We start from the raw sequence: 27,887 nt of genomic DNA, 5'->3' as shown, positions 1-27,887 counted from the left end.
AAAGTAGTGCTCTGGCCCTTTACTAGTCCTGTATTAGCAGACCGATTCAGCAAGGGCAGAAAATAAGATCGCAGCACCCCCACCCCCAAACGACTTCCCACAGCTATGGGGGGAACGAGGGAACAGAACATAAGGATCACATCAATGAGCAGAGAGGCTCATGGGGGAAAAATAGGGCGTCGGCTATGGTGAGAAGCAGTGAGAAGTCAAGACAGACAAAAGAAGATGTGTGTGTGTGAGTGTGTGTGTGTGTGTGTGACCACCAATAGAACAGTAGAAGACAGCCCTCTTTGTGTTCCAAAGTTCAGGGCTAAGATTCTGACTCATAGAAAGCAGTTCTCTGACCTCTGACCCTTGACGGCTAACCCAAACCTCTCTCTTCCAGCCTGATTTCTATCCTAATAGCCTGCCCTATTCCCTCCCTACCCCTTCCCTCTGGCCCTAACCCTCTTATGGTTGAAAGTCTGTAAATGTGGAAGAAATATAATGGAAGCCTTACATTATCACTACACTGTTTGGAAGTTTGAGTAGATTTTTTTTCAATGTTTGATTGTTGACTCAGATTTGCCAACAGGTGTGTGGATGAGCGTGGCTTTCTCTTTCTCCCCCAAGCACATTATTACACGATCATTACAGAGTTATACTGTAGTAATCAGTGTGTGTGTGTGTGTGTGTGTGTGTGTGTGTGTGTGTGTGTGTGTGTGTGTGTGTGTGTGTGTGTAGACGGTGATGTCACCCATGTCTTCCAGATGGCTGTCGAGACTCGAGACACACACATTTTCTCCCCTGGACAAATTTAGCAAATCCACTCAATTCCCTCTCCCCATTTTCCCTTCCTCCCCTTCTTTCATTCCCTCCTCCCTCTCTTGTTCTTGTCGTCTCTTGGTATTGGGTGGGTGTGTGGGTGGGTGTGAGGCATTGGGGGCATTCTGACTGCCTCTGGCTGACTGGAATTACAGTAAATAAGTTAACATGAGTAAATTACACGTTTTTCCATTTTAGCATTTCTCTCTGTCACACACACACACTGAGGTGCTGGTTACAGTATTCTAGCAGGAATAAATGCATGAGACAGAAATGCGTTTCCATTCCAGTCAGCCTCTGGCTCACAACTCAACCCTTTGGTCCGCCACAGAAGACAGAGAAGCAAGCCTCCGGGTTGGGAACAAGACACACACACACACACACACACACACACACACACACACACACACACACACACACACACACACACACACACACACACACACACACACACACACACACACACACACACACACACACACACACACACACACACACACACACACACACACACACAGAATACTGAGTAGCTAGTTTCCAGTGGTTGAGGAAGAGACACATACATAAACACACACGAGGGGGAGAGAGCAAGTTCACACTTCTGGGAGAGAAAGAAAACACACCCATCTTCCATAATCTGACACGGTCTAGTGCTGCTGGTCTACACACACACACACACACACACACACACACACACACACACACACACACACACACACACACACACACACACACACACACACACACACACACACACACACACACACACACACACACACACACACACACACACACACACACACACACACAGTTGTGTTTTGGATAACGAGGGGGAGAGTTCTGATCTAAAATTCAATTTTGCTGTTTGTTTACGTTTCCAGGAGAGTGTCCAGGGGATGAGATACAGCGTGGGAAGAGAGAGAGAGAGAGAGAGAGAGAGAGAGAGAGAGAGAGAGAGAGAGAGAGAGAGAGAGAGAGAGAGAGAGAGAGAGATAGAGAGAGAGAGAGAGAGAGAGAGGGAGGGAGGGAGGGAGGGAGGGAGGGAGGGAGAGAGAGAGAGAGAGAGAGAGAGAGAGAGAGAGGGAGGGAGGGAGAGAGGGAGGGAGGGAGGGAGGGAGGGAGGGAGGGAGGGAGGGAGGGAGGGACAGAATTGAGTGACAGAGACCATTAAAATACTACTAGGGAGGGTATAGTTCTGGTCGAATGAAATCAAAGTTTATTGGTCGCATACACAGATTTGCAGGTGTTATAGCAGATGCAGTGAAATCCTTATGTTTCTATCTCCAACAGGGCAGTAGAATGTCTCACAAATACAATACAAATATACAAATAATAAATACATTGAAACAAGAAATCAAGAAATGACAGAATGGGTCCAATCAGCAACCCAGAATAGATATATTACAGTGAGCATGTGTGAGAATCCAGAATATAAATATGTGGTGTGTATAGACAGTATATCATTTAGAAAGACAATGGTATGTACAGTAGGAGGTATATTAGGCTAGGTATATTACAGTAGATACATACACGGTGAGTAAACAACAGTATATAAACAGAATATGAGGGGGACAGCGTTCAATGACTCTATCTATATACATGAGGCATTAGTCTCAAGGTGCAGGGCAGAGCACCAGGCAGGTAGCCGGCTAGAGACAGTGTCTAAGGTGCAGGCCAGGGTACCTGCTTGTGATGTCTGTTCAGCAGTCTGATGACCTGGAGATAGAAGCTTTTTTTCGTCTGGTCAGGACTCAGGACTCATGGTCAGGAAAACCCCTAGCTGTAGCTGTCTTGTGGTTCAGTGGCTGAACATTCTTCTGGCCACTGACGACCCTTGCTGTCCTAATATGAAACCTAAATGTGTCAGTACAGACCACACCATGTTTTAATTCTGAGACCAATAGCGCCACCTACTGGTCATGCTAGTCAACTGCAGTCGCGACCGAAAAACTAAGTTTCCCATCCTTTAATTCGCTGTAGGCTCTCACACACTGGGGTAGTTAAGGGATTTGGGCGTGAGGTGTTGTTAGCTTTATGATTCAGACTTTTCCAGCATTACAGTACCAGTCAAAAATTTGGACACACCTACTCATTCAAGGGATTTTCTTTATTTGTACTATTTTCTACATTGTAGAATAATAGTGAAGACATCAAAACTATGAAATAACACATGTGGAATCATGTAGTAACCAGAAAAGTGTTAAACAAATCCAAATGTATTTTATATTTGAGATTCTTCAAAGTAGCCACCCTTTGCCTTGATGACAGCTTTGCACACTCTTGGCATTCTCTCAACCAGCTTCATGAGGAAGTCAACCTGGAATAAATTTAAATTAACAGGTGTGCCTTGTTAAGAGTTTATTTGTGTAATTTCTTTCCTTCTTAATGCGTTTGAGACAAGCAGTTGTGTTGTGAAAAGGTAGGGTTTGTATACAGAAGATAGCCCTATTTGGTAAAAGACCAAGTCCATACTATGGTAAGAACAGCTCAAATAAGCAAAGAGAAATGGCAGTCCATCATTACTTTAAGACATGAATGTCAGTCAAAACGGAAAATTTCAAGAAACGTTTCTTCAAGTGTAGTCGCAAACACCATCAAGCGCTATGATGAAACTGGCTCTCATGAGGACCATCACAGGAAAGGAAGACCCAGAGTTACCTCTGCTGCAGAGAGGTAGTTCATTAGAGTTAACTGCAACTCAGACTGCAGCCCAAATAAATGCTTCACAGAGTTCAAGTAACAGACACATCTCAACATCAACTGTTCAGAGAAGACTGCATGAATCAGGCCTTCATGGTTGAATTGCTGCAAAGAAACCACCACTAAAGGACACCAATAAGAAGAAGACACTTGCTTGGGCCAAGAATCATGAGCAATGGACATTAGACTGTTGAAAATCTGTCCTTTGGTCTGATGAGTCCATATTTGCGATTTTTGGTTCCAACCACTGTATCTTTGTGATACACTGAGTAGGTGAACGGATGATCTATGCATGTATGGTTCTCACCATGAAGCACGGAGGAGGAGGTGTGATGGCGTGGGGGTGCTTTGCTGGTGACTGTCTGTGATTTACTTAGAATTCAAGGCACACTTAACCAGCATGGCTACCACAGAATTCTGCAGCGATACGCCATCCCATCTGGTTTGCGCTTAGTGGGACATCATTTGTTTTTCAACAGGACAATGACCCAACACACCTCAAGGCGGTGTAAGGGCTATTTGACCAAGAAGGAGAGTGATGGAGTGCTGTATCAGATGACCTGGCCTCCACAATCACCTGCCCTCAACCCAATTGAGATGGTTTGGGATGAGTTGTACCGCAGAGTGAAGGAAAAGCAGCCAACAAGTGCTCAGCATATGTGGGAACTCCTTCAAGACTGTTGGAAAAGCATTCCTCATGAAGCTGGTTGAGAGAATGCCAAGAGTGTGCAAAGCTGTCATCAAGTCAAAGGGTGGCTACTTTGAAGAATCTAAAATGTAAAATATGTTTTGGTTTGTTCATCCCTTTTTTGGTACATGATTCCATATGTGTTTTTTCATAGTATATACAAATAAATACAAATAAAAGTAACAAATAATTAAAGAGCAGCAGTAAAATAACAATAGCAAGACTATAAACAGGGGGTACCGGTTCAGAGTCAATGTTCGGGGGCACCGGTTAGTCAAGGTAAATGAGGTAGTATGTACATGTAGGTAGAGTTATTAAAATTACTATGCATAGATAATAAACAGAGAGTAGCGGCAGCGTAAAAGAGAGACGGGGGGGGGGGGGGGGGGCAATGCAAATAATCTGGGTAGCCAATTGATTAGATGTTCAGGAGTATTGTGGCTTGGGGGTAGAAGCTGTTTAGAAGCCTCTTGTACCTAGACTTGGCGCTCTGGTACCACCTGCCTTGCAGTAGTGTAGAGAACAGTCTATGACTAGGGTGGCTGGAGTCTTTGACAATTTTTAGGGCCTTCTTCTGACACCGCCTGGTATAGAGGTCCTGGATGGCAGGAAGCTTGGCCCCAGTGATGTACTGGGCCGTACGCACTACCCTCTGTAGTGCCTTGTGGTGGAGGCCGAGCAGTTGCCATAGCGGGCAGTGATACAACCAGTCAGGATGCTCTTGATGGTGCAGCTGTAGAACCTTTTGAGGATCTGAGGACCCATGCCAAATCTTTTCAGTCACTCTTCACGACTGTCTTGGTGTGCTTGGACCATGTTAGTTCGTTGGTGATGTGGACACCAAAGAACTTGAAGCTCTCAACCTGCTCCACTACAGCCCCGTCAATGACAATGGAGGCGTGCTCGGTCCTCCTTTTCCTGTAGTCCACAATCATCTCCTTTGTCTTGATCACGTTGAGGGAGAGATTGTTGTCCTTGTACCACACAGTCAGGTGTCTGACCTTCTCCCTATAGGCTGTCTCATCGTTGTCGGTGAACAGGCCTACCACTGTTGTGTCATCAGCAAACTTAATAATGGTGTTGGAGTCGTGCCTGGCCGTGCAGTCATGAGTGAACAGGGAGTACAGGAGGGAACTGAGCACGCACCCCTGAGGGGCCCCTGTGATGAGGATCAGCATGGCAGATGTGTTGTTACCTACCCTTACAACCTGGGGGCGGCCCGTCAGGAAGTCCAGGATCCAGTTGCAGAGGGAGGTGTTTAGCCCCAGGGTCCTTAGCTTAGTGATGAGCTTTGAGGGCACTATGGTGTTGAACACTGAGCTGTAGTCAATGAATAGCATTTTCACATAGTAGTTCCTTTTGTCCAGGTGTGAAAGGGCAGTGTGGAGTGCAATAGAGATTGCATCATCTGTGAATCTGTTGGTGCGGTATGCAAATTGGAGTGGGTCTAGGGTTTCTGGGATAATGGTGTTGATGTGAGCCATGACCAGCCTTTCAAAGCATTTAGTGTTCTTGGGCACAGGGACTATGGTGGTCTGCTTGAAACATGTTGGTATTACAGACTCAGACAGGGAGAGGTTGAAAATGTCAGTGAAGGCACTTGCCAGTTGGTCAGCGCATGCTCAGAGTACACGTTCTGATAATGCGTCTGGCTTTGTGGCCTTGTGGATGTCGACCTGTTTAAAGGTCTTACTCACATAGGCTGCTCCAGAGAGCATGATCACACAGTCGTCCAGAACAGCTGATGCTCTTGTGCACGTTTCAGTGTTACTTGCCTCGAAGTGAGCATAGAACTTATTTAGCTTGTCTGGTAGGCTTGTGTCACTGGGCAGGTCTCCGCTGTGCTTCCCTTTGTATTCTGTAATCGTTTGCAAACCCTGCCACACCGACGATCGTCTGGGGGGGAGTGTAGTACGATTCAACGCTTTGCCTGTTTGATGGTTCTTCGGCGGTTATAGCGAGATTTCCCTGAACTAATAACAGTTGGTTTTATTTATGAAAGTCCTTAGCGGTGGAAACTATTTACCTTTTAATCAAGTCATTTTTTCACACATAATAATATGAAATCATAGAAAATAGCCCAAGTTCAAAAACAGAAAAGGAATGAGGTCCCTGAACCAATCAAAGTTGGTTGAATTCATGCAAGTGATTTGGTGTGGAAGCTACTGAAGTTTTAAACAAGTATAGTCATAGATTGGACGGGCGATGTCCCTGAACCAGTTGTTTTTATTCATCCTATCTATTCAGTCCTATGGGGTGGAAGTATTTACGTTTTTTGGAAGTATTTACCTGTAAAGTGAATGAAAATTAATTGATCAAGTAAAAAAAAAAGCTCAGCAAATTGCAGTGGATTCGAGAGCGATGTCAGGTTATTTGGAAACTATTGACACGTTTCATTACCATGCAAAAGTAGGCGTAGCAGTTTTAAGACGTTACCGCTAAGCGGAGGGGAGTAACGTTTTAGCTAAGAAAATACGACACCGAATATGCAAAAACAAGGGGTGTAACTTTTTCGATATCGTCAACTGGTTCAGAATATGTAATTTATATAATTCTTACACGTTCAGTTTAAGAGGTATTAACGAGAGAAGTCGGAATCTTTAATATAAAGCTAACTACGTCTCATGTTAGGGAGATAGCTAACGTTAGTAATACTGGTGTTTAAAGATGAAGTTGTCTTCTGTTGTCGTAACATTGATATTAACGGTGGGTGTTTCTTATTACATCTATACACCGTTACCTGCTGCCATCGAGGAGCCTTTGAAACTGATGCTGCTGGACACCTTATTCCGTGCTATGCTGCAAGTGGTAAGAAACAAGAAGAATAGCTATAAGCGAAACCATACTTTACATTGCATTAGCTTGACAGTTCTTTATATTAACGAGTAGTAGGCAATGCTTTCTCTATCACTCGACCTATGTATCGCATTCAGGTGCAGCAGGTTTAGGCCTATTGGTTTAAGACACTGAGTTTGGAGGCTATACTAGCTAGATAGCTTATAATGCAGCTAACAAGTAGAACATGTGAACTGATTTGGTGATCTAAGTAAAACAATGCTTTACTGTGCTTTCTCCAGCCCTTGTGTGAAATCATATGTGGATAATTGATTTGAACCAGCTAAATACAGCACAAGCTCTTTTACAGTGTTTGTGTGTGTGTGTGTGTGTGTGTGTGTGTGTGGCCCTTCACCTAGATTTCACACAGTCGTGGTGTAAGTAGATTGCTAAAAGTGTCCTCTGGGAGCCCTATCCTGGTCAAGGATCTGTGCTGTCTTGCCAACTCCTATGGTGGTCATTGCCAAGGGTGTGACATTGACCATAGGAGTTGGTAGGACAGAACAAACACTCACTCTCAAGTCAAAGCCCTAGCCCCTAGAACAGGGTTAGCATACTAAACTACCAGGGATACTCCAGCTCTCTGACCTCATTCAAATGCCTCTCTCTCTCTCTCTCTCTCTCTCTCTCTCTCTCTCTCTCTCTCTCTCTCTCTCTCTCTCTCTCTCTCTCGCCCTCTCTATTTCTCCCCCTATCTCTCTGTCCTTCTCTCCCCCTCCCCCTCTCCCCCAGGGTGACCTGTGCCAGTGTCTGGGTCTCAGTCACCACATCACAGTGATTCGGGGGGCCACATCGGGGCTGGAGTCCTTGGGGGAGATGGCGGGAGGGCAGGGAGGCGGAGTGAGGGTGAGTGACGTGGACTTTGACAGAGTCCCGGTGCGCGTGTACGAGCCCCCTGCCGCGGGGGGAGGAGAGGGGGGTCTGAGGAGGGCTGTGATGTTCTACCATGGAGGAGGATGGGCCCTGGGGGCCACCAGTAAGTGTGTGTGTTTACCAGCATAAACATATCTAGTTCATGATGTAACACTAATGTGACAACCTTCTCACTGTCTTCCTTCTCTCCTTCTCTACTCACCCCACCTCTCTCTCTTTCTTTTCTTCTCTACTCCCCCCACCTCTCTCCTTCTCTACTCCCCCCACCTCTCTCCTTCTCTACTCACCCCACCTCTCTCTCTTTCTTTTCTTCTCTACTCCCCCCACCTCTCTCCTTCTCTACTCCCCCCACCTCTCTCCTTATCTACTCCCCCCACCTCTCTCCTTCTCTACTCACCCCACCCCACCTCTCTCTTTCTTTCCTTCTCTACTCCCCCCACCTCTCTCCTTCTCTACTCCCCCCACCTCTCTCCTTCTCTACTCACCCCACCTCTTTCCTTCTCTACTCCCCCCACCTCTCTCCTTCTCTACTCCCCCCACCTCTCTCCTTCTCTACTCCCCCCACCTCTCTCTCTTTCTCTCCTTCTCTACTCCCCCCACCTCTCTCTCTTTCTCTCCTTCTCTGCTCCCCCACCTCTCTCTTCCCCCTCTCCCTGTCTTCCTCTCAGAGATGGGGAGCTATGATGTCTTGTGTAGGCAGATGTCTGATGAGCTGAATGCAGTGGTTGTGTCTGTTGAGTAAGTGTGTCTCCTCTTTTCACACTGTATTAGCTTCAGTTCCACACATACACACACACACTCAATATGAAAGTCTTGGGTTATTATAACACCATAGTAACAAGTTAAGGTTTGGACAAAATTGTTATAAGGATAAAAAAGTGGTTTTCGTAACTTTTACCGTGTGTGTAGGTATCGTCTGGCTCCAGAAGTGCATTTCCCTGTGCAGTATGAGGACTGTCTGGCTGCGGCCAAGCACTTCCTGGAGCCGGGCATTCTGGGAAAGTTGTCTGTGGATCCACAGCGTGTTGCCGTGTCAGGCGACAGCGCTGGAGGAAACCTGGCTGCAGCCGTCGCACAGCAGGTACACACAAACACACACATACACACGTCTACACAGACACACTAACACACTCTCCCTCTCTTCACAGATCTCGGTAGATGACAGTGTGAGTGTGAAGTTCAGTGTTCAGGCGTTAATCTACCCAGTCCTCCAGGGTCTAGACCTCAACACTCCATCCCACCAACAGAACCACAACATACCCATCCTACACCGCTTTATAATGGCCAGGTACACACATGTACATGTTCACACACACTGGTGCAAATCAGCATACACACACACACACACACACACAGTCACACACACACCTGTGTTAGTAACCCTCCTCTCTCTTTGTCTGTAGGTTCTGGCTGCTCTACCTGGGGGTTGATACCTCTCTCTATCCCCTCCTCTTGTCCCCCTCCTTCCTCCATCATCCCTCCATCCCTCCCTCCGTCCGCTCCCATCTCAACTGGACCACCCTTCTGCCGGCCAAACACATTAAGCATTACAAGCCTGTTGGCATGGAGATGGGGTCACAGGAGGTCACAGGGCAGGAGGGTGATCTTCTCCCGGGGTTGCTGGATGTCCGAGCGGCGCCGCTGCTGGCGGAACAGGGGGTTCTGGGTAGAACGCCGCGAGCTTACATTCTAACGTGTGAGTACGATGTGCTCAGAGATGATGGGTTGATGTACACCAGGAGGCTACAGGACGCGGGCGTCACGGTTTCCAGCCATCACTATGACGATTGTTTCCACGGCGCCTTGAGTTTTGCACACTGGCCATTTTTCTTTGATGTGGGGAAAAGAATGATCAGAGGATACATGGACTGGCTGCAGGAAAACCTCTAGTGGGTGTGTGTGTGTGTGTGTGTGTGTCTATGCAACTGCAAACCCAAAGCCATCTGTCAGTCAGAATTTCAGACCAATGTTCAGGTTAGACAAGCAGATGTTTTAAGGCTTTTAAACTGGGTTCAACCTGATTGTTGACCTGGGATAGAATGTCTCTCTTACTGGGTTAAACTGGATCAAACTGGGTTGGACTGGTGTTTTAAACTGTTTTAGAATGTAAGAATATAACAGAGACACCGTTCCCTGATTTGTAGCTGTTTGCACTCTGGTGTGTGTGTGTGTGTGTGTGTGTGTGTGTGTGTGTAGCAATATGTTTGGTTCCGTTAAACACACACACGTCATCCTATCCCAGCTCTGCTCACCTGACCTGAACAATAGATATGCTATGTTTTAAACGTGCAGTCTGTTATCTCTGTCACACTAATACACTAAAATAAACATCCCATCTAAGCCAATCAATGCGCAGTGTTAGAATGTAGTAATCTGGGTAATCTGATAACAGTCCTAGTTTTAGACTAGATTAGGTTAAATTATGTTATGTGCACAACTGGTTTATACATCAATGCAATCTATAAAGAATTGTGCCTCGATGGAAAAACAATGAAGACTCAAAAGGTAGGGTCATACAACACGATCCCCTGGTGCTGTAAAAAGCAATAACAAAACGTGATAAATAAGTATGTTCTTTAGACAAGGTATTGAGTGAGGACTTCATCTACAACCTGACTGTATTTACACACTTTGCATCTGACAACGCTGTGAGAGCTTGATTTTTTCCCCACTGAATAGAATGATCTCAGTTGTCCCCAGTAACTGCTGCTGGGTGTCAGTACTTTATGTACAATTATGATTGTAATGGTTGCTAGATGTTTAACCCTCCAATAAATATGAATCAGTTTGAGTGTTTCTCTTGTTTTATACTGTAGGCCTACAGTGTTACACACACACACAGCCAGGACAATATAGACTCTGAGTTTCAAAACGATTTCAACATATAGATGAGTGCTGCATGTATAATGCATGATACATTTAGTATGTTGCTTTTTCTACCAATCCAATGATGTTAGCTCTACAACAGTGCTTAGGAAAGGAGCTGTGGCTAGGAGGGAAGGGGCAAAGGGCGTCTGTCAGACCGACCAATCACAGAGATGCCAAACCAATTTTCTGGGGAGTGTAGTTTGTATTTCCATGACATTCGGACCAAACATCAAGCTACAACCCCTCAAGGTTGACCTATCATACACGGTTCTAAATATGTTGATACGTCAAGTCAATCCCCCTCCAGATCTACCTCGTTTTTGACTGGCCATTCAAAAAAAGAACGTCTGGTGATTGGCTCAATCGCGCGTCACTTTCCTACAGTGCCCACCCACCCTGGCACGTCAGTCAGACAGCAATGGCGGCCTTCGCTGTAGCACGGAGCAGCTGTGGGCTGCTTTCCGGACTAAAAGCTTCTTTTAAAACATTCGGGCAGGTAAAACATGGCGTGGCTTCGGCAGCGGTTGCACAGTCCCAGCTGCAGCAGCAGGCGCGGCGGTGGTATTCGGTTAGTCATCTCTCTGTTCAGGAGAGGATAGACAGAAAGAGGAATGCTGCTCTGATCGGAGGAGGTCAGAAGAGAATTGACGCGCAACACAAAAGGGTAAATAATCTGTGCATGCGCAAGTATCTGTCAGTTTGGTGTATTTAATCTGTTTGCCGGTCCGTTTAACGTTTTGGATCAACGGAAGGCTGGTGTACGTCTTCAGTCAGGCACACACACACACACACACACACACACACACACACACACACACACACACACACACACACACACACACACACACACACACACACACACACACACATCAAAGTAGTTACCATTTATTTTCACAATAAATGTCTCTTGCTCTCACTTAGGACTTCACAGTATTTGGAGGCAGTCTGTCTGGGGCTCACGCACAGAAGATCTGTAAGGTAGGAGGACGGGCTCACTCTCCAGGGCCTGGTGGCTTCTCATTCATTACTTCTAGTCACATCCCTTTATGTCTGTAGATCATGGACCAGGCTATGATGGTGGGTGCTCCAGTCATTGGTCTGAACGACTCTGGCGGAGCCAGGATCCAGGAGGGGGTGGAGTCACTGGCTGGATATGCAGACATCTTCCTGGTAAGGGGGCGGGGCTTGATTAGACTGGTTACTGGGATGAGGATGACAGCAAAGAAATGACATCGCTTTTAAAATGTACTCTCTCTCCCGGTCTCTTTGTCTCTAGAGGAATGTGATGGCGTCAGGTGTGGTTCCTCAGATCTCTCTGATCATGGGTCCCTGTGCTGGAGGAGCTGTCTACTCTCCTGCCCTGACCGACTTCACCTTTATGGTCAAGGTAAGACACACACGGTATAGGAGAACCACAGGACCCTTCCTGCATAGATGTACTGTACAATTAATACAACTAACATGGGTTACATCCAGGTCTTTGTGTGTGTGTGTGTGTGTGTGGGACACCTCATACCTGTTCATCACAGGTCCTGACGTAGTGAAGTCTGTCACCAATGAAGACATCACTCAGGAGGAACTGGGAGGAGCTAAGACACACACCGCCGTGTCAGGCGTCGCTCACCGTGCGTTTGACAACGACTTCGATGCTCTGCTCAACCTCCGAAACTTCTTCAACTTCCTTCCCCTTAGCAACCAGGACCCCGCCCCCGTTACCGAGTGCCACGACCCCAGGTACCCAACCACAGAACTCGTCTGACGGACTAGCCAATCACAGAACTGAACATGACATTTGGGATTTTCCTGAAATGTAATCCATATGAATGGCCTTTGGAGGATGTTTGATGTCATCCCTCTCCTCCTACAGTGATAGACTGGTTCCTGGTCTGGACACCATCGTTCCCTTTGAGACCACTAAAGCCTACGACATGCTGGACATCATCCAGGGGGTACGACACACACACACACACACACAGCCTGTTGTCTATTGATCTGTGGTTTTAACTTCAGATTGTGGACGAGAGGGAGTTCTTTGAGATCATGCCTAACTACGCTAAAAACATCGTAGTGGGATTCGCTCGCATGAACGGACGAACTGTTGGAATTGTAGGGAATCAACCTAAAGTAGCGTCTGGTGAGTAGAAGAGTCGGAGGGATTAGTGATGATGATGATGGTTATGACGATGATGACGGTAGTGATGATGCTTCTCCGGTGTGTGTGCAGGTTGTCTGGACATTAACTCATCAGTGAAGGGAGCTCGATTCGTTCGTTTCTGCGACGCTTTCAACATTCCCATCCTCACCTTCGTGGACGTGCCCGGCTTCCTGCCAGGTAGTACGCAAGTCTGACTTTCCTCATGAGCAATTGGCACGTCAACAAGTAAATGTCTCACTTGACAGCTTTCACATAAATTGTGAAACCGTCGTACTGCGATCAACTGTCATTTTTTTAATCAAAACAAGTTAAGATTTTTTCAAACCAGAGAATTCCACCTTCCTCGCCGTTTCTCTCAGGTACGTCTCAGGAGTATGGCGGTATCATCCGACACGGGGCCAAGCTACTGTTTGCCTTTGCTGAGGCCACCGTCCCCAAGATCACCATCATCACTTGGAAGGCCTACGGAGGAGCGTATGACGTCATGAGTTCCAAGCACCTGAGAGGAGATGTGAACTACGCCTGGCCGTCTGCAGAGGTGGCCGTGATGGGAGCCAAGGTAACACAACACACACACCTTCTACACAAGACCAAGGTAACGCACACACATCCTTATAGCCATGGCAACATTCACAATGTCAAAATGAAAAAGTCAGTGCTCACTTTAAAACATTCCCAACATGTCTGCCCAGGGTGCTGTACAGATCATCTTCAGAGGGAAATCCAACCAGGCAGAGCAGGAGGCTGAATACGTAGAGAAGTTCGCCAACCCTTTCCCTGCCGCTGTCAGAGGTACACACACACCATCCATTCCAACAAACCTTACACCCACTCCCCCATCGTAACCGTGTGTGTTTTAGGGTTCGTGGATGACATCATCGTGCCGTCGACCACCCGGAAGAGGATCTGTAGGGATCTGGAGGTTCTGGCCTCCAAGAAACAGACCAACCCCTGGAAGAAACACGCCAACATCCCACTCTAACACACAAACACCTTCGACCACGCGACCTGTCTGTCTCCAAGCCCATCACTCCAACCCTGTTCCTGGAGAGATACCGTCCTGTAGGGTAACTCCAACCCTGTTCCTGGAGAGATACCGTCCTGTAGGTTAACTCCAACCCTGTTCCTGGAGAGATACCGTCCTGTAGGTTAACTCCAACCCTGTTCCTGGAGAGATACCATCCTGTAGGTTAACTCCAACCCTGTTCCTGGAGAGATACCATCCTGTAGGTTAACTCCAACCCTGTTCCTGGAGAGATACCGTCCTGTAGGTTAACTCCAACCCTGTTCCTGGAGAGATACCATCCTGTAGGTTAACTCCAACCCTGTTCCTGGAGAGATACCATCCTGTAGGTTAACTCCAACCCTGTTCCTGGAGAGATACCATCCTGTAGGTTAACTCCAACCCTGTTCCTGGAGAGATACCATCCTGTAGGTTAACTCCAACCCTGTTACTGGAGAGATACCATCCTGGAGGTTAACTCCAACCCTGTTCCTGGAGAGATACCGTCCTGTAGGTTTTCGCTCAAACCCTGTTCCTGGAGAGATACCGTCCTGTAGGTTTTCGAACCTACAAACCCCAATCTAGCCACCTGATTCTAGTAATTAGCTGGTTGATAAACAATCAGGTTAGTTACAACTGGGGTTGGATCAACAACCTACAGGACGGTATCTCTCCAGGAACAGGGTTGGATCAACAACCTACAGGACGGTATCTCTCCAGGAACAGGGTTGGATCAACAACCTACAGGACGGTATCTCTCCAGGAACAGGGTTGGAGAGCCCTGGATCAGATCCACTTATCTGTCCCTAACCCTGTGGGACTTGTTAGGAAGAATCAGCTGTTTTCTATCTCCTTAAATTAACACACCTGCCGTGAACCCGTAGACTAGTTTGTTAAATAAAATGAATGAAATTGTAAAGACAAATGTCTTTGTCCGTGTGTGAGACAGAACTTTATATCCTAATGACAGTTTGAACGTTTGTAATAATCAGCCAAGCACCCTCACTCATCCTAGTCACCAATGCTGGAAAAAGTACCCAAATGTCATACTTGACTAAAAGTAAAGATGCCTCAATAGAAAATGACTCAAGTAAAAGTGAAATTCACCCAGTAAATGTCTAAAAGTATGTAATTGCTAAAATATACTTAAGTATCAAAAGTAAAAGTCTAACTTGCAAACTAGATGTTACCATTTTGTTTTTTCATATACGGGTATCCAGGGGCACACCAACTCTGACATTTACAAACGAAGCTTGTGTTTAGTGAGTCTTCCAGATCAGAGGCAGTAGGGATGACCAGGGATGTTCTCTTGACAAGTTTGAGAATTGGACCATTTCCTGTCTTGCTAAGCATCGGAAATGTAATGAGTACTTTGGGTGTCAGGGAAAAGTACATTATTTTCTTTAGGAATGTAGAAAGTGATATAAGAGTAAAGTAGAGATACTCTGTTGCTCAGTCTTCCCCCTCTGGAGTCTTTTATATAATACACACAGTGCGTTTGGAAAGTGTTCAGACCCCTTGACTTCCACATTGTTAAGTTACTGTCTTGGAGCTCTACGGATAAGTCCTTTGAACTCACGGCTTGATTTTTGCTCTGACATACTGTGGGACCTTATATAGACAGGTGTGTGCCTTTCCAAATCATGTCCAATCAATTGAATTTAGCACAGGTGGACTCCAAGTTGTGGAAAAATCTCAAGGATGATCAATGGAAACAGGTTGCACCGGAACTCAATTTTCGAGTCTCATAGCAAAGAGTCTGAATACTTATGTATTTTTATATAAGTGCAAAAATGTCAACCTGTTTTCGCTTTGTCATTATGGGGTATTGTGTGTAAATTGAGAGAAACATTTAATGAAGTTTAGAATAAGGCTGTAAAGTAACAAAATGTGGGAAAAGTCAAGGGGTCTGAATACTTTCCGTAGGCACTGTATGGAGTCTATTCTTAGAACCGGTCCAATCCAGCAAAACACACACAATCCAGAATTAGATTACAGATTTTATTTATTTAAAAAAGATAAGATCAACAAGTTCACAGGAAGAAAAAAACCCAACAGTATTTTAGAAGGTTAAAGGGCAGGTGATGCCATCGCTACAGAAAGAACCAATCATCTCTGATATTTACAGAAGGGCAGCTTAACCAGCCAGCAGAACAAGAGGGGTGGGTCAAAGTGATAAGCCAACCAATCAACTGTTATGTGTAACTACAGCCACATCATAAGACTAGAGGGGTATTCTCTGCTGGTCTCCACCTTCATATGCACTGATCTGAAAAGAGGACAGCTGAAATGAATATGGTAGAAGGCTACTGGATATTAGAGGTTACCTGTCCAGGTCTTCCTCATCAGTGCAGATGGAGAGGAAGTCACTTTAGACTATTGAGCCTGCACAACATCTACGGTCGCACTGGACACACCCTTATATGGCGCTTAACAGGCTGGGTATCCATGGCAACAGCCTGAGCAGTAGGGACTAATCAGATATAAGCATTTAGGCAACCGTTTGGCAACAAACAAGATACTTTTTCAGAAAGATAACTGTACAAATATCGGACCAAAAAACTTAAAACTCACTTGATTTAAAACTTTGTACTAAAGCTACTGAAATTCAAAATATATTTATTTTTAAAACGTTTTTAAAAAGCCGTGATTCCACCGTGGGTGTGTGTCTGGAGCTGAGGGGGAGGGGCTTGGGATTTGGCTATGACGTCACAGCCTCGTATGGCCAATGAGAACTCTTCTAGTTCTGTCCCATTGGTTGCTGTTTGGTGCATTTGCCAATAAAACTAAATACAGGATATTCTCAACACTATCAAAGGGGAAGAGAGAATAAAGAGGAACGAGACAGGAGTGAGAGAGTAAAGATAAGAAATAAAAGAGTAAAGAATTATCACATTTCATATCAAGTTCCATCTGGGGGGGTGGGAGGACTATACATGACGTCGGAAGTGGAACAAAACAACCATACAACTGTGTGGCATGGGGGACTGTATAGCCGGGCGCACAGGGCCATGAGTACCACAGAGCTAGTGGAGAGATTAGCCAGAACGCTAACAATAACAGGAAGTTAAAACAAGTCAGTGGGAACAAACAAGAAGGGCCGAAAGTTTACAATATTTTTAAAGAAATGTTGAACAATGTTTTGTCCGATATTCTGTCCGGTTTGTAGCCAACACACCCACACGTCCACTGAACAATATAAGATCTTCTCTATGTACGATAGATACTCTGTACGATATTTTGTCCTCAGGGTTGAGCGGGATCCTTCGGCCGGCCAGTGAGTGGTTCTCTGGAAGCGAGCCACATCCTCCACTGGGATCCACTCCACACACACACAAAGCCGTCAACTGGCTGATCAGAGTTCGTCTGGGTGTTCGAGTGTGTGTGATAAAAGTTCTGACAGACAGTCTGATGTTTGATTGACAGCTCATCCTGTAGAAGGCCCCTCCCCTTCCAGGAAGGACTGGGAACACTGGATCAGAACATGGGCATGGTGAAACCCTGGGATAACGGACAAAAGAGACGTATTTAAATGACAGATATCATCATGGATCATGTTTTAGATGTCTTTGGGTCACACTGGTTTACCACTGCAAGGCTGTGTGTGTGTTCTGCTTACCGACTCGTCCTCGATCATGGCTGCTGAGTCGAAGAAGTCTGGTCTGAGCTCCGCCCTCTCACGCCTGTTCCTGGAGGGAGGCTGGAACGATAGAACGCGAGAATCAACGAATGAAGCGATACACACTGGACGAATTACACAACAGAATCAAACATGACAGACAGGAAGTGATGTCACAGCGACAGGAAGTGACGTCACTGACCAGGTCGATGACCATGGTGTCTTCGAACTCCTCGTTCATGTCCTCCAGTTGACCTCGCGATGACATCATGACGTCTTCAAAGATTGGCTCTGCGTCATCCTCCATCAGACCACGACTAGAGAGAGAGGGGTGGGGGGGGGTCAGTACATACACACACACTAGACACACACACTAGACACACACACAAACACGTACACAGTTTGTCTGACAGTCTGGTTGCGGGCCTTCATGTAGTTCATGGCTGTTCTATCCTTCCTGCTGTCCTCCATCTTCTGTTGGCCTAGCCAAGACATCTGCATCTGGGGACTGCAGAGGAGAGGGTTACACACACTTACACACACACACACACAAAATGCACATGCGTACACACACACTTACTTGTGTACATAGTCGTTCTCTGAGCCAGGTTCAGAGTCGTGGTCAGGTAGGTGTGTGTCCGCCGCCTGCCGTGGGTTTTCTCTGAGGACGGTGGAGGTGAGCTGAGGGGTGGTTAGCGCCCCCGGTGTCTGTAGGCTGTCATTACCACGAAGCCAGGAGGACTCCACACTACTCTCCTCTAGTGGGCCGAGAGAGAGAGACGGATAAAGACACACATTTTAGTAACATCTGTAGGTACTTGTATTTATACAGTGAGTGTACAAAACATTAGGAACACCTGCTCTTTCCATGACAGACTGACCTGGTGAATCCAGGTGAAAGCTATGATCCCTTATTGATGTCACTTGTTAAATGGACTTCAATCAATGTAGATGAAGGGGAGGAGACAGGTTAACTTCACTAAGGTAGGGGGCAGCATTCGGAATTTTGGATGAAAAACGTGCCCAAATTAAACTGCCTGCTACTCAGGCCCAGAAGCTAGGATATGTATATTTGGATAGAAAACACTAAAGTTTCCAAAACTGTTAAAATAATGTCTGTGAATATAACAGAACTGATATGGCAGGCGAAAACCTGAGAAAAATCCATCCAGTAAGTGGGAAATCTGAGGTTTGTAGTTTTTCCAAGTGATTGCCTATCCAATATACTGTGTCTATGGGGTCAGATTGCACTTCCTAAGGCCTCCACTATATGTCAACAGTCTTTAGAACGTTGTTTCAGGCTTCTACTGTGAAGGGGGAGCGAATAAGAGCTGTTTGAACCAGTGGTCTGGCTGAAAGCCTTTAGTTTAGTCACGCACGCGGCCGTGAGCATTTCTAAAGACAAAGGAATTGTCCGGTTGGAATATTATTGAAGATGTATGATAAAAACATCCTAAAGATTGATTCTATACATCGTTTGACATGTTTCTACAAACTGTAATGGAACTTTTTTGACTTTTCGTCTGGACCTAGTGCCTGTGCATTGTGCATTTGGATTACTGGAGTAAACGCGCAAACAAAAAGGAGGTATTTGGACATAAAGATTAACTTTATCGAACAAAACAAACATTTGTTGTCTAACATGGAGACCTGGGAGTGCCATCAGATGAAGATCATCAAAGTTAAGTGATTAATTAACGCTATTTCTGACTTTTGTGACACCTAAAGCCTTTTTGAAAAATGAAAACTGTGGTTGGATTTACAAGACGTTTATCTTTAAAATGGTGTATAATACTTGTATGTTTGAGGAATTTTAATTATGGGATTTCTGATGTTTTGAATTTGGCGCCGTGCAATTTCACTGGCTGTTGTCGAGGTGGGACGCTACCGTCCCACTTGTACCAGAGAGGTTAAAGAAGGACATGGATTGTGTACATGTGCCATTCAGAGGGTGAATGGGCAAGACAAAATATTTAAGTGCCTTTGAACGGGGTACGGTAGTAGGTGCCAAGCGCACCGGTTTGTGTCAAGAACTGTAACGCTGCTGGGTTTTTCACGCTCAACAGTTTCCCGTGTGTATCAAGAATGGTTCACCACCCAGAGGACATCCAGCCAACTTGACGCAATGAAGTCAACATGGGCCAGCATCCCTGTGGAACGCTTTCAACACCTTGTAGAGTCCATGCCCCAACGAATTGAGGCTGTTGAAAGGGCAAAAGGGAGTGCAACTGAATATTAGGAAGGTGTTCCTAATGTTTTGTACCCTCAGTGTATGTCTGTGTTTGTGAGAAATAGACCCACCCTCGATGCGTTTACTCTTGTGTATTGGCGTCCGTCCCTTCTTGCTGCGGATGGAGCTGGTCTTGCTGCTGGCGCCTGACGTTACCGACATCCGGTCCCCATCCTCTCCTCCTGTTAGCAGACTGTTCCGGTAGGAGATTAACGGCAGCCACACGTCCTCACGACGCTCCGACATCGACTCCGACATAAACTTCTCCAGATATGAGTGACTGGGGGGAGGAGAGAGACAGGTTACACACACAGTCTGCTTATTGTGCCATAATAATTTGACACACACACAGGGCAGGTACTTACACAGTCTTCTTGTCCTGTCGCAGCAGTTTGGAGGAGAACTCTGAGAGGACCTCTAGGAAGGCCAGGTTAGGAGGAGGGAACTCTGCACCATGGGGGTTCTGGTACTTAAAGGCAAACTCTATACCATCCCTGTCGAGGGGTGATGGGGGGAGAGCGGAAGAGAGACGAGGGGGGAGACAGAAAGAGACAGACAAGGGGTGAGGGGGGGAGGAAGAGAGACGAAGGGGGAGAGCGGAAGAGCGACGAGGGGGGAGACAGAAAGAGACAGACGAGGGGGGGGGGGGGGGGAGAGAGAAAAGGGGGGAGACAGAAAGAGACAGACGAGGGGGGGGAGGAAGAGAGAGACACAATCAGCTCAAGAATAAAACCAGCTTCCTAACAATCTGTGTCTGTGTGTGTGTTGGGTGTGTGTGTCTGTGTGTGTGTGTTGGGTCTGTGTGTGTGTTGTGTGTTGGGTCTGTGTGTGTGTGAGTGTTGGGTCTGTGTGTGTGTTGTGTGTTGGGTCTGTGTGTGTGTGTGTTGGGTCTGTGTGTGTTGGGTCTGTGTGTGTGTGTGTGTGTGTTGGGTCTGTGTGTGTGTGTGTGTGTGTGTGTTGGGTCTGTGTGTGTTGGGTCTGTGTTGGGTCTGTGTGTGTTGGGTCTGTGTGTGTTGGGTCTGTGTGTGTGTGTGTGTGTGTTGGGTCTGTGTGTGTGTGTGTGTGTGTTGGGTCTGTGTGTGTGTTGGGTCTGTGTGTGTGTGTGTGTGTGTTGGGTCTGTGTGTGTGTGTGTGTGTGTGTGTGTTGGGTCTGTGTGTGTGTGTGTTGGGTGTGTGTGTGTGTGTGTTGGGTCTGTGTGTGTGTGTGTGTGTGTGTGTGTGTGTGTGTGTGTGTGTTGGGTCTGTGTGGGTCTGTGTGTGTGTGTGTGCGTGTGTTGGGTCTGTGTGTGTGTTGGGTCTGTGTGTGTTGGGTGTGTGTGTTGGGTCTGTGTGTGTGTGTGTGTTGGGTGTGTGTGTGTGTGTGTTGGGACTGTGTGTGTGTGTTGGGTCTGTGTTGGGTCTGTGTGTGTGTTGGGTCTGTGCGTGTGCGCGTGTGTGTGTGTGTGTGTTGGGTCTTACTTGTGCAGTGTAGCGACAGCCTCTCTGGTTTTGATCTGGTCCAGGCCGAAGGTGAGGGCGAAGCGCCGGGCCAACTCCTTGATGCCGCTGACGTGAGACGACGTTCTGTCCAGAGTAGGACCCTGGTCCTGAAGAAGCTCGTTGAACAGCTACAACACACAGTGAACAGCGAGTGTGTGTGTCAGTGTGAGTGGTGCGGGTGTGTCAGTGTGGGTCTGTATAAAAATACAAATAAATGATTTGGTGTGTGGTGCGGGTGTGTGTGTGTGTGGTGCGAGGGTGTGTGTGGTGCGAGTGGGTCAGTACCTGTTGCAGACTGAGGATGAGGGTCTTGGCACAGAGGATCTTATCACTCTGTCTGGTCTTACTGAGAGTCTCCTTGATGATATCACCATAGTCATTATAATACTGGAGACAGGAGAGACAGACAGGAGAGCGAGACAGACAGAGAGACAGATAGAGAGACAGACAGAGACAGACAGATAGAAACAGACAGAGAGAGAAACCAGTCAGATCTTTGGTTGAGGATACAGGAGACTAGCATGACAATGTGACTATCAGACATGAAATGAAAGCATACAGGTATCAGGGACAGAAACAACTATTGTCATTCATTGAACTGTCAGATAGACAGATGACACCAGGTCAGCACCTTCATGTAGTGTTTGAAGATGTCTGCTGCAGCGGGCATGTCCACGATGTCATAGATGATGAGTTTGCTGAAGGCTGCTAGCAGGTTTCTCCTCTTGTGAAGAGCTTCTATCTTATTGGCTTCATCCTCCTCATCGCCTTCTGGACACAGAACATACATACTTAGTGGTCTGTGTGTGTCTGCGTGCGTAGAATGTGTGTGTAATAATAATAATGTGGGTGCTTACAATTCCAATGTTTGAAATGGAAATGTGTTTTTGCATATCCCACTCCCCCTGAGACACCCCCAGAGAGCGGGGTCACGGCCAGGGATCAGACATTATTCACGGCGACCCTGAATGAGGGTTAAGTGCCTTGCTCAAGGCATTGGCTGATTTTTCACCTAGTCGGCTCGGGATCTGAACCAGCGACGTTTCGGTTACTGGCCCAACGCTCCTAACCGCTAGGCCACCTGCTGTGTGTCTCTCTCTCTCTCTGTGTCTGTGTGTGTGTGTGTGTGTGTCTAACCCATGCTCTGGTTCTCATCGTCCTGGTCTATAAAGACGTGGTCCAGGATGAAGGTGAGCAGCTCGTTCTGTAAGGTGCTGTCTGGGTTGAACACCAGGGCCTCCAGGCCTTCTCTGCCCCCAGAGACCAACTGGTGACTGAAGACCATCAGCAGGTCACACAACAACATGAAGGCCTGTTGTACAGGGAGGGAACACATCATCATTAACACCCTTCTTCATCATCACCACCATCATCAGTTTAAACTGGAGTGAGTCTAGTTGAAGTGGTTTAAACTGGTTTGAGACTGGTTTACTGAACTTGAAAAAGACTGGTTGAACAGGTGTAAACTGGTTTGAGACTGGTGTATCAGGGAGAGGACACACACTGCCCTCATCATCAGTTTAAACTGGAGTGAGACTGGTCCAACTGGAGTGAGACTGGTCTAACAGGTCTAACTGGAATGAGACTGGTCTAACAGGTCTAACTGGAGTGAGACTGGTCTAACTGGAGTGAGACTGGTCTAACAGGTCTAACTGGAGTGAGACTGGTCTAACAGGTCTAACTGGAGTGAGACTGGTCTAACTGGAGTGAGACTGGTCCAACAGGTACAAACTGGCCCGTACCTGTTCTTTGACAGGTGTGTTGACATTGGACAGACACTGCTGACAGACAGCCAGGAAGGACTTCACCACTCTCCTCAGAGCCACCAGGTCCTCCTTACTAGGAGTTCCCTCTGTGATCTTCACCAGCTGCCACAGTATGGAGTAGTGGGAACATTGCAGGGCCTGGACAGCGATCTGCTCTGGCATGGCCCCCTGCTCAATACCAGCCTTCAACAACCTGTAGCAGCTACCAAACAGGTCCCACCGCGTCAGGTCATGAGCACTGGGAACACACACACACACACACACACACACACACTAGTCAGAGTCCTGGGAGGACCTTTATATTCATGACTTACTGAGAGGGACGGAGAGAAGGAGCGAGGGTCCTACTTGAAATGAGACAGAGGAAGGACGGTCTTACTTGTGGAAGGCCGTGAGTCTCTTGAGGGTAGACAGAACGTTGTAGATGTCGTCGTCGTCGGCCTCCTCGGCCTCTTGCAGCAGGTCTTCTACGGAGTGTGTGAAGCGGTCCGTCATCTCGTCGATGAGTTGCGAGCGGGCGATGTCCACTCTGTTCATGATGGTGTACTCTTCAGAACACAGGATGCTGTAGGTCTTACTGCAGGCCTCCAGCACGTCTGTCTCAATGTGTTTCTCTACCACCAGGCGGATCTGCTTCAGTAAGGCATCTAGGTGCTGGGAGAAGGAGTGAGAGAGAGGTCAGTAACTACAGTCACCCATAAAGAAAACGTCACACACGAAAACGTTAACTAGGCCTCTCACACACACACAAACCGAGCATGCACACACACACACACTCCTACCTTCTCCATACGCCCAGCACTGTACACGTCCAGGTCAAAGAACATGGGGATCTGTAGCAGGTTAGCCACCTTCTCAGAGTCGGCCTGGTACTTGGACAGGAGCATGGGCAGGGCCATGATGAAGTGTTCTGTCAGTTTGTTCTTGTCGTCGATCTGAGTCTTCCTCTCCTTCGCCGTGAGAACACGTTTCCCAGTGCCCCTGCCGACAGGTGGGTGAGCCTCTGCTGCCTGCCGGATGGTGCACACCATCAACTCTATCAGGGAACTCTCCTGTCTGTCTGACAGCACTGTGATGAGATATAGGAGAGAGAGATCACCGCCTGACCGCCAATCAACTCTTTAAAAACAGATAATGCGAGATAAACAGACTAGAGGTCGACCGATTAATTAGGGCCGATTTTAAGTTGTCATAACAATCGGTAATCGGCATTTTTGGACGCCGATCATGGCGATTACATTACACTCCACGAGGAGACTGCGTGGCAGGCTGACTACCTGTTATGCGAGTGCAGCAAGGAGCCAAGGTAAGGTGCTAGCTAGCATTAAACTTATCTTATAAAAAACAATAAATCTTAACATAATCACTAGTTAACTACACATGGTTGATGATATTACTAGTTTATCTAGCTTGTCCTGCGTTGCAAATAATCAATGCGGTGCCTGTTAATTTATCATCGAATCACAGCCTACTTCGACAAACGGGTGATGATTTAACAAGCGCATTCGCGAAAAAAGCACTGTTGTTGCACGAATGTACCTAACCATAAACATCAATGCCTTTCTTAAAATCAATACACAGAAGTATACTTTATTAAACCTGCATATTTAGTTAAAAGAAATTCATGTTAGCAGGCAATATTAAACTAGGGAAATTGTGTCGCTTCTCTTGCGTTCATTGCAACAGAGTCAGGGTATATGCAACAGTTTGGGCCGCCTGACTCCTTGCGAACTAATTTGCCAGAATTTTACGTAATTATGACATAACATTGAAGGTTGTACAATGTAACAGGAATATTTAGACTTAGGGTTGCCACCCGTTAGATAAAATACGACCATGTTAATGACCTAAGGCTCGTATTTCTGTGTGTTATTATGTTATAATTAAGTTTATGATTTGATATTTGATAGAGCAGTCTGACTGAGCAGTGGTAGGCAGCAGCAGGCTCGTAAGCATTCATTCAAACAGCACTTTCGTGCGTTTGCAAGCAGCTCTTCGTTGTGCTTCAAGCATTGAGCTGTTTATGACTTCAAGCCTATCAACTCCCGAGCTAGTTAGCGGGGTGCGCGCTAATAGCGTTTCAATCGGTGACGTCACTCGCTCTGAGACCTTGAAGTAGTTGTTCCCCTTGCTCTGCAAGGGCTGCGGCTTTTGTGGAGCGATGGGTAATGATGCTTCAAGGGTGGCTGTTGTCGATGTGTTCCTGGTTCGAGCCTAGGTAGGGGCGACGAGAGGGACGGAAGCTATACTGTTACACTGGCAATACTAAAGTGCCTGTAAGAACATCCAATAGTCAAAGGTATATGAAATACAAATGGTATAGAGGGAAATAGTCCTATAATAACGACAATCTAAAACTTCTTACCTGGGAATATTGAAGACTCATGTTAAAAGGAACCACCAGCTTTCATATGTTCTCATATTCTGAGCAAGGAACTTAAACGTTAGCTTTCTTACATGGCACATATTGCACTTTTACTTTCTTCTCCAACACTTTGTTTTTGCATTATTTAAACCAAATTGAACATATTTCATTATTTATTTGAGGCTAAATTGATTTTATTGATGTATTATATTAAGTTAAACTAAATTAATAAATAAAATGTAAAAAAAAAATAATCGGCCGATTAATCGGTATTGTCTTTTTTTGGTCCTCCAATAAATCGGTATCGGCGTTGAAAAATCATAATCGGTCGACCTCTAAAACAGACATTGCGAGAAACAGATACCGCGATTATAAACAGATACCACGATTATAAACAATTAACCAGTGAGTTATGGTAAAGATCTAGAGACGTGTGGTCCTCACCCTCCTCTCCTTGTACAGGCTCCTCCAGCAGTAATTCAGTCATACACTCCCAGTCCTTCAGCAGCTCCTGAGAACTCTCCCACAGAGAGTCCACCAGATAGGCTGCATGTTCATGAAGCTCACTCTCCAAGAAGAACAGCACCAGCATGCGGAGGAGGTTGCCGTTGGGGCTGCTCCTCCCTCTCCTCTTAGCCAACTCCTCCTCTGCCTGGGGGTCATGTCTGCTGAACAACCTGCACACAAAGTGGAATGTTGCTGGAAAAGGTCAATATCAGCCAATAATAATCGCTGAATGGATTTATTGGTTGGATTCCAACACTCAGACGGACTCACTTCCTGTGCAGGAACTCTCCTGCTGCCACGGCGACAGGTCTGTGGGCGGAGTAAACCAGGTGGTAGACATTCTCGCAGTCCTCATTGGACAACGCATCCTCGCTGCCCCTAGAACAACCAATCACAACTAGTGACATTAAAACGCCGCAGCCAATCCCAAACCGTTACAATATGCACACAGGGTTCCATTATACGAGTGTGTGTTGATATGTAAACGTGTGTTGATATCTAAACGTGTGTGTGTGTTGATACTAGTGGTGTAACGGACCGTAGTTGGTCCGTACGGATCACCCCCCACGGTTCGGCACACATGTGAACCGTGGATCAATTGCGAAGTTTAACCATCATAGTGTGAAATACAGTTTTACTGCCGCTGTTACTTTTTAAAGTAATAATTCCCTAAATCTCGATGCCGAGCGGCAGTGAAAAGATAAAGACAAGACCGACGCTGTGTTTTACTCTGAAGCCTGAAGGTTGATTTGATTCTTTTTTAAAGCAGCCGTGTGTACTGTTCATGTGAACGGGGAATATTGAATCCCAACGAATCAATCCTGGATGCTCGCGTTGCAGAAAGCAAAGAAAAAAGAGCAGTGACAGACATGACTAGCGGAGAAGCTGAAGAACTGCAAAAGCCTCCCGCTTCATTTAAGTCTCAAGTATGGGAGCATTTTGGCTTCCCTGTCAAATATGATGACGGAAGAAGGGTGGTGGACAACAGCATTACGGTGTGTAGGCATTGTGCCACAAGAAAGCCGTACGATCATGGAAATACATGGAACGTGGCCACACATTTAAATCGTCATCACCCTGGTGTGTCTGACGGGAGCCAACTCAGCCAAGAGACAACAACTTCTCACCGCGGCATTTAAGCCCTTTGCTGCAGAGTCAGACCGGGCTGAAGCCATCACTAAATCTACTGGGATGTTTATCGCTGCAGACATGAGGCCGTACTCTGTTGTGGAAAACAAAGGGTTTAAACATATGGTGAAATCCCCTGGCACACCCACTTCAGTATGGAGATGGTGCCAGATCTTTATGAACAAATATCAAAATTGTCGACGAATTATCAAATGCATCCTCTGTTGCCCTCACCACAGACGGGTGGACCTCCAGGGTAACAGAAAGCTACGTGACTGACTGCTCACTACACCACAGACGGGTGGACCTCCAGGGTAACAGAAAGCTACGTGACTGTGACTGCTCACTACACCACAGAGGAGTGGACCTCCAGGGTAACAGAAAGCTACGTGACTGTGACTGCTCACTACACCACAGACGGGTGGACCTCCAGGGTAACAGAAAGCTACGTGACTGTGACTGCTCACTACACCACAGACGGGTGGACCTCCAGGGTAACAGAAAGCTACGTGACTGTGACTGCTCACTACACCACAGAGGAGTGGACCTCCAGGGTAACAGAAAGCTACGTGACTGACTGCTCACTACACCACAGAGGAGTGGACCTCCAGGGTAACAGAAAGCTACCTGGCTGTGCCTGTTCACTACACCACAGAGGAGTGGACCTCCAGGGTAACAGAAAGCTACGTGACTGACTGCTCACTACACCACAGAGGAGTGGACCTCCAGGGTAACAGAAAGCTACCTGGCTGTGCCTGTTCACTACACCACAGAGGAGTGGACCTCCAGGGTAACAGAAAGCTACGTGACTGACTGCTCATTACACCACAGAGGAGTGGACCTCCAGGGTAACAGAAAGCTACGTGA

General features: G+C 46.6%; 3 protein-coding genes across 5 annotated transcripts in view; 2 read left to right on the top strand and 1 right to left on the bottom strand.

Moving 5' to 3' along the window:
• The first annotated feature begins 6,612 nt into the window (after window positions 1–6,612).
• On the top strand, window positions 6,613–10,691 carry LOC139566253 (neutral cholesterol ester hydrolase 1-like). The gene is made up of 6 exons (XM_071387300.1): window positions 6,613–7,000; window positions 7,760–8,003; window positions 8,569–8,638; window positions 8,810–8,981; window positions 9,049–9,188; window positions 9,304–10,691. Exons 1-6 carry the CDS (start codon window positions 6,860–6,862, stop codon window positions 9,788–9,790), a joined length of 1,254 nt encoding a protein of 417 aa, XP_071243401.1. The 5' UTR covers window positions 6,613–6,859; the 3' UTR covers window positions 9,791–10,691.
• Window positions 10,692–11,163: 472 nt separating this feature from the next.
• LOC139566324 (propionyl-CoA carboxylase beta chain, mitochondrial-like) lies at window positions 11,164–15,108 on the top strand. Of its 2 annotated transcripts, XM_071387438.1 has the most exons (11): window positions 11,164–11,432; window positions 11,690–11,746; window positions 11,825–11,938; window positions 12,047–12,155; window positions 12,298–12,502; window positions 12,636–12,717; window positions 12,779–12,902; window positions 12,993–13,100; window positions 13,283–13,482; window positions 13,616–13,715; window positions 13,784–15,108. In XM_071387438.1, exons 1-11 carry the CDS (start codon window positions 11,187–11,189, stop codon window positions 13,903–13,905), a joined length of 1,467 nt encoding a protein of 488 aa, XP_071243539.1. In that variant the 5' UTR covers window positions 11,164–11,186; the 3' UTR covers window positions 13,906–15,108. The 2 variants fall into 2 exon arrangements, with proteins under 2 accessions (XP_071243539.1, XP_071243541.1); XM_071387440.1 differs by lacking the exon at window positions 11,690–11,746.
• An 805-nt stretch (window positions 15,109–15,913) lies between these two features.
• Window positions 15,914–27,887, bottom strand: part of LOC139566474 (cohesin subunit SA-1) — a 31,271-nt gene continuing 19,297 nt past the window's right edge. The window contains exons 11-26 of one of the 2 annotated variants that reach the window (XM_071387682.1): window positions 26,163–26,270; window positions 25,830–26,062; window positions 23,803–24,089; window positions 23,400–23,674; window positions 22,997–23,258; window positions 22,392–22,566; window positions 21,886–22,025; window positions 21,540–21,641; window positions 21,234–21,382; window positions 20,141–20,269; window positions 19,847–20,055; window positions 18,126–18,303; window positions 17,943–18,053; window positions 17,748–17,862; window positions 17,546–17,626; window positions 15,914–17,427 (exon numbers count right to left, since the gene is read on the bottom strand). In XM_071387682.1, the coding sequence (XP_071243783.1) occupies window positions 17,404–17,427; window positions 17,546–17,626; window positions 17,748–17,862; window positions 17,943–18,053; window positions 18,126–18,303; window positions 19,847–20,055; window positions 20,141–20,269; window positions 21,234–21,382; window positions 21,540–21,641; window positions 21,886–22,025; window positions 22,392–22,566; window positions 22,997–23,258; window positions 23,400–23,674; window positions 23,803–24,089; window positions 25,830–26,062; window positions 26,163–26,270 (2,578 nt within the window). In that variant the 3' untranslated portion in view covers window positions 15,914–17,403. The remainder of the gene's footprint in view (window positions 17,428–17,545; window positions 17,627–17,747; window positions 17,863–17,942; window positions 18,054–18,125; window positions 18,304–19,846; window positions 20,056–20,140; window positions 20,270–21,233; window positions 21,383–21,539; window positions 21,642–21,885; window positions 22,026–22,391; window positions 22,567–22,996; window positions 23,259–23,399; window positions 23,675–23,802; window positions 24,090–25,829; window positions 26,063–26,162; window positions 26,271–27,887) is intronic. The other variant, XM_071387683.1, reaches the window with a different exon arrangement.

Source organism: Salvelinus alpinus, chromosome 38 (assembly GCF_045679555.1).
Source record: "Salvelinus alpinus chromosome 38, SLU_Salpinus.1, whole genome shotgun sequence".
NCBI lineage: Eukaryota > Metazoa > Chordata > Actinopteri > Salmoniformes > Salmonidae > Salvelinus > Salvelinus alpinus.
The sequence above is the reverse complement of the archived record's forward strand: the minus strand, read 5'-3'. Positions and strand labels throughout refer to the sequence as shown.

Bases quoted from the DNA above. Each gene is read 5' to 3' on its own strand.
- LOC139566324 (XM_071387438.1), top strand. From the start codon at position 11,187: ATGGCGGCCTTCGCTGTAGCACGGAGCAGCTGTGGGCTGCTTTCCGGA. The intron at 12,903-12,992 runs GTGAGTAGAAGA...GTGTGTGTGCAG, and splicing joins TCAACCTAAAGTAGCGTCTG to GTTGTCTGGACATTAACTCA. The intron at 13,716-13,783 runs GTACACACACAC...TGTGTGTTTTAG, and splicing joins TTTCCCTGCCGCTGTCAGAG to GGTTCGTGGATGACATCATC.
- LOC139566253 (XM_071387300.1), top strand. From the start codon at position 6,860: ATGAAGTTGTCTTCTGTTGTCGTAACATTGATATTAACGGTGGGTGTT. The intron at 7,001-7,759 runs GTAAGAAACAAG...CCTCTCCCCCAG, and splicing joins TCCGTGCTATGCTGCAAGTG to GGTGACCTGTGCCAGTGTCT. The intron at 8,004-8,568 runs GTAAGTGTGTGT...TCTTCCTCTCAG, and splicing joins ATGGGCCCTGGGGGCCACCA to AGATGGGGAGCTATGATGTC.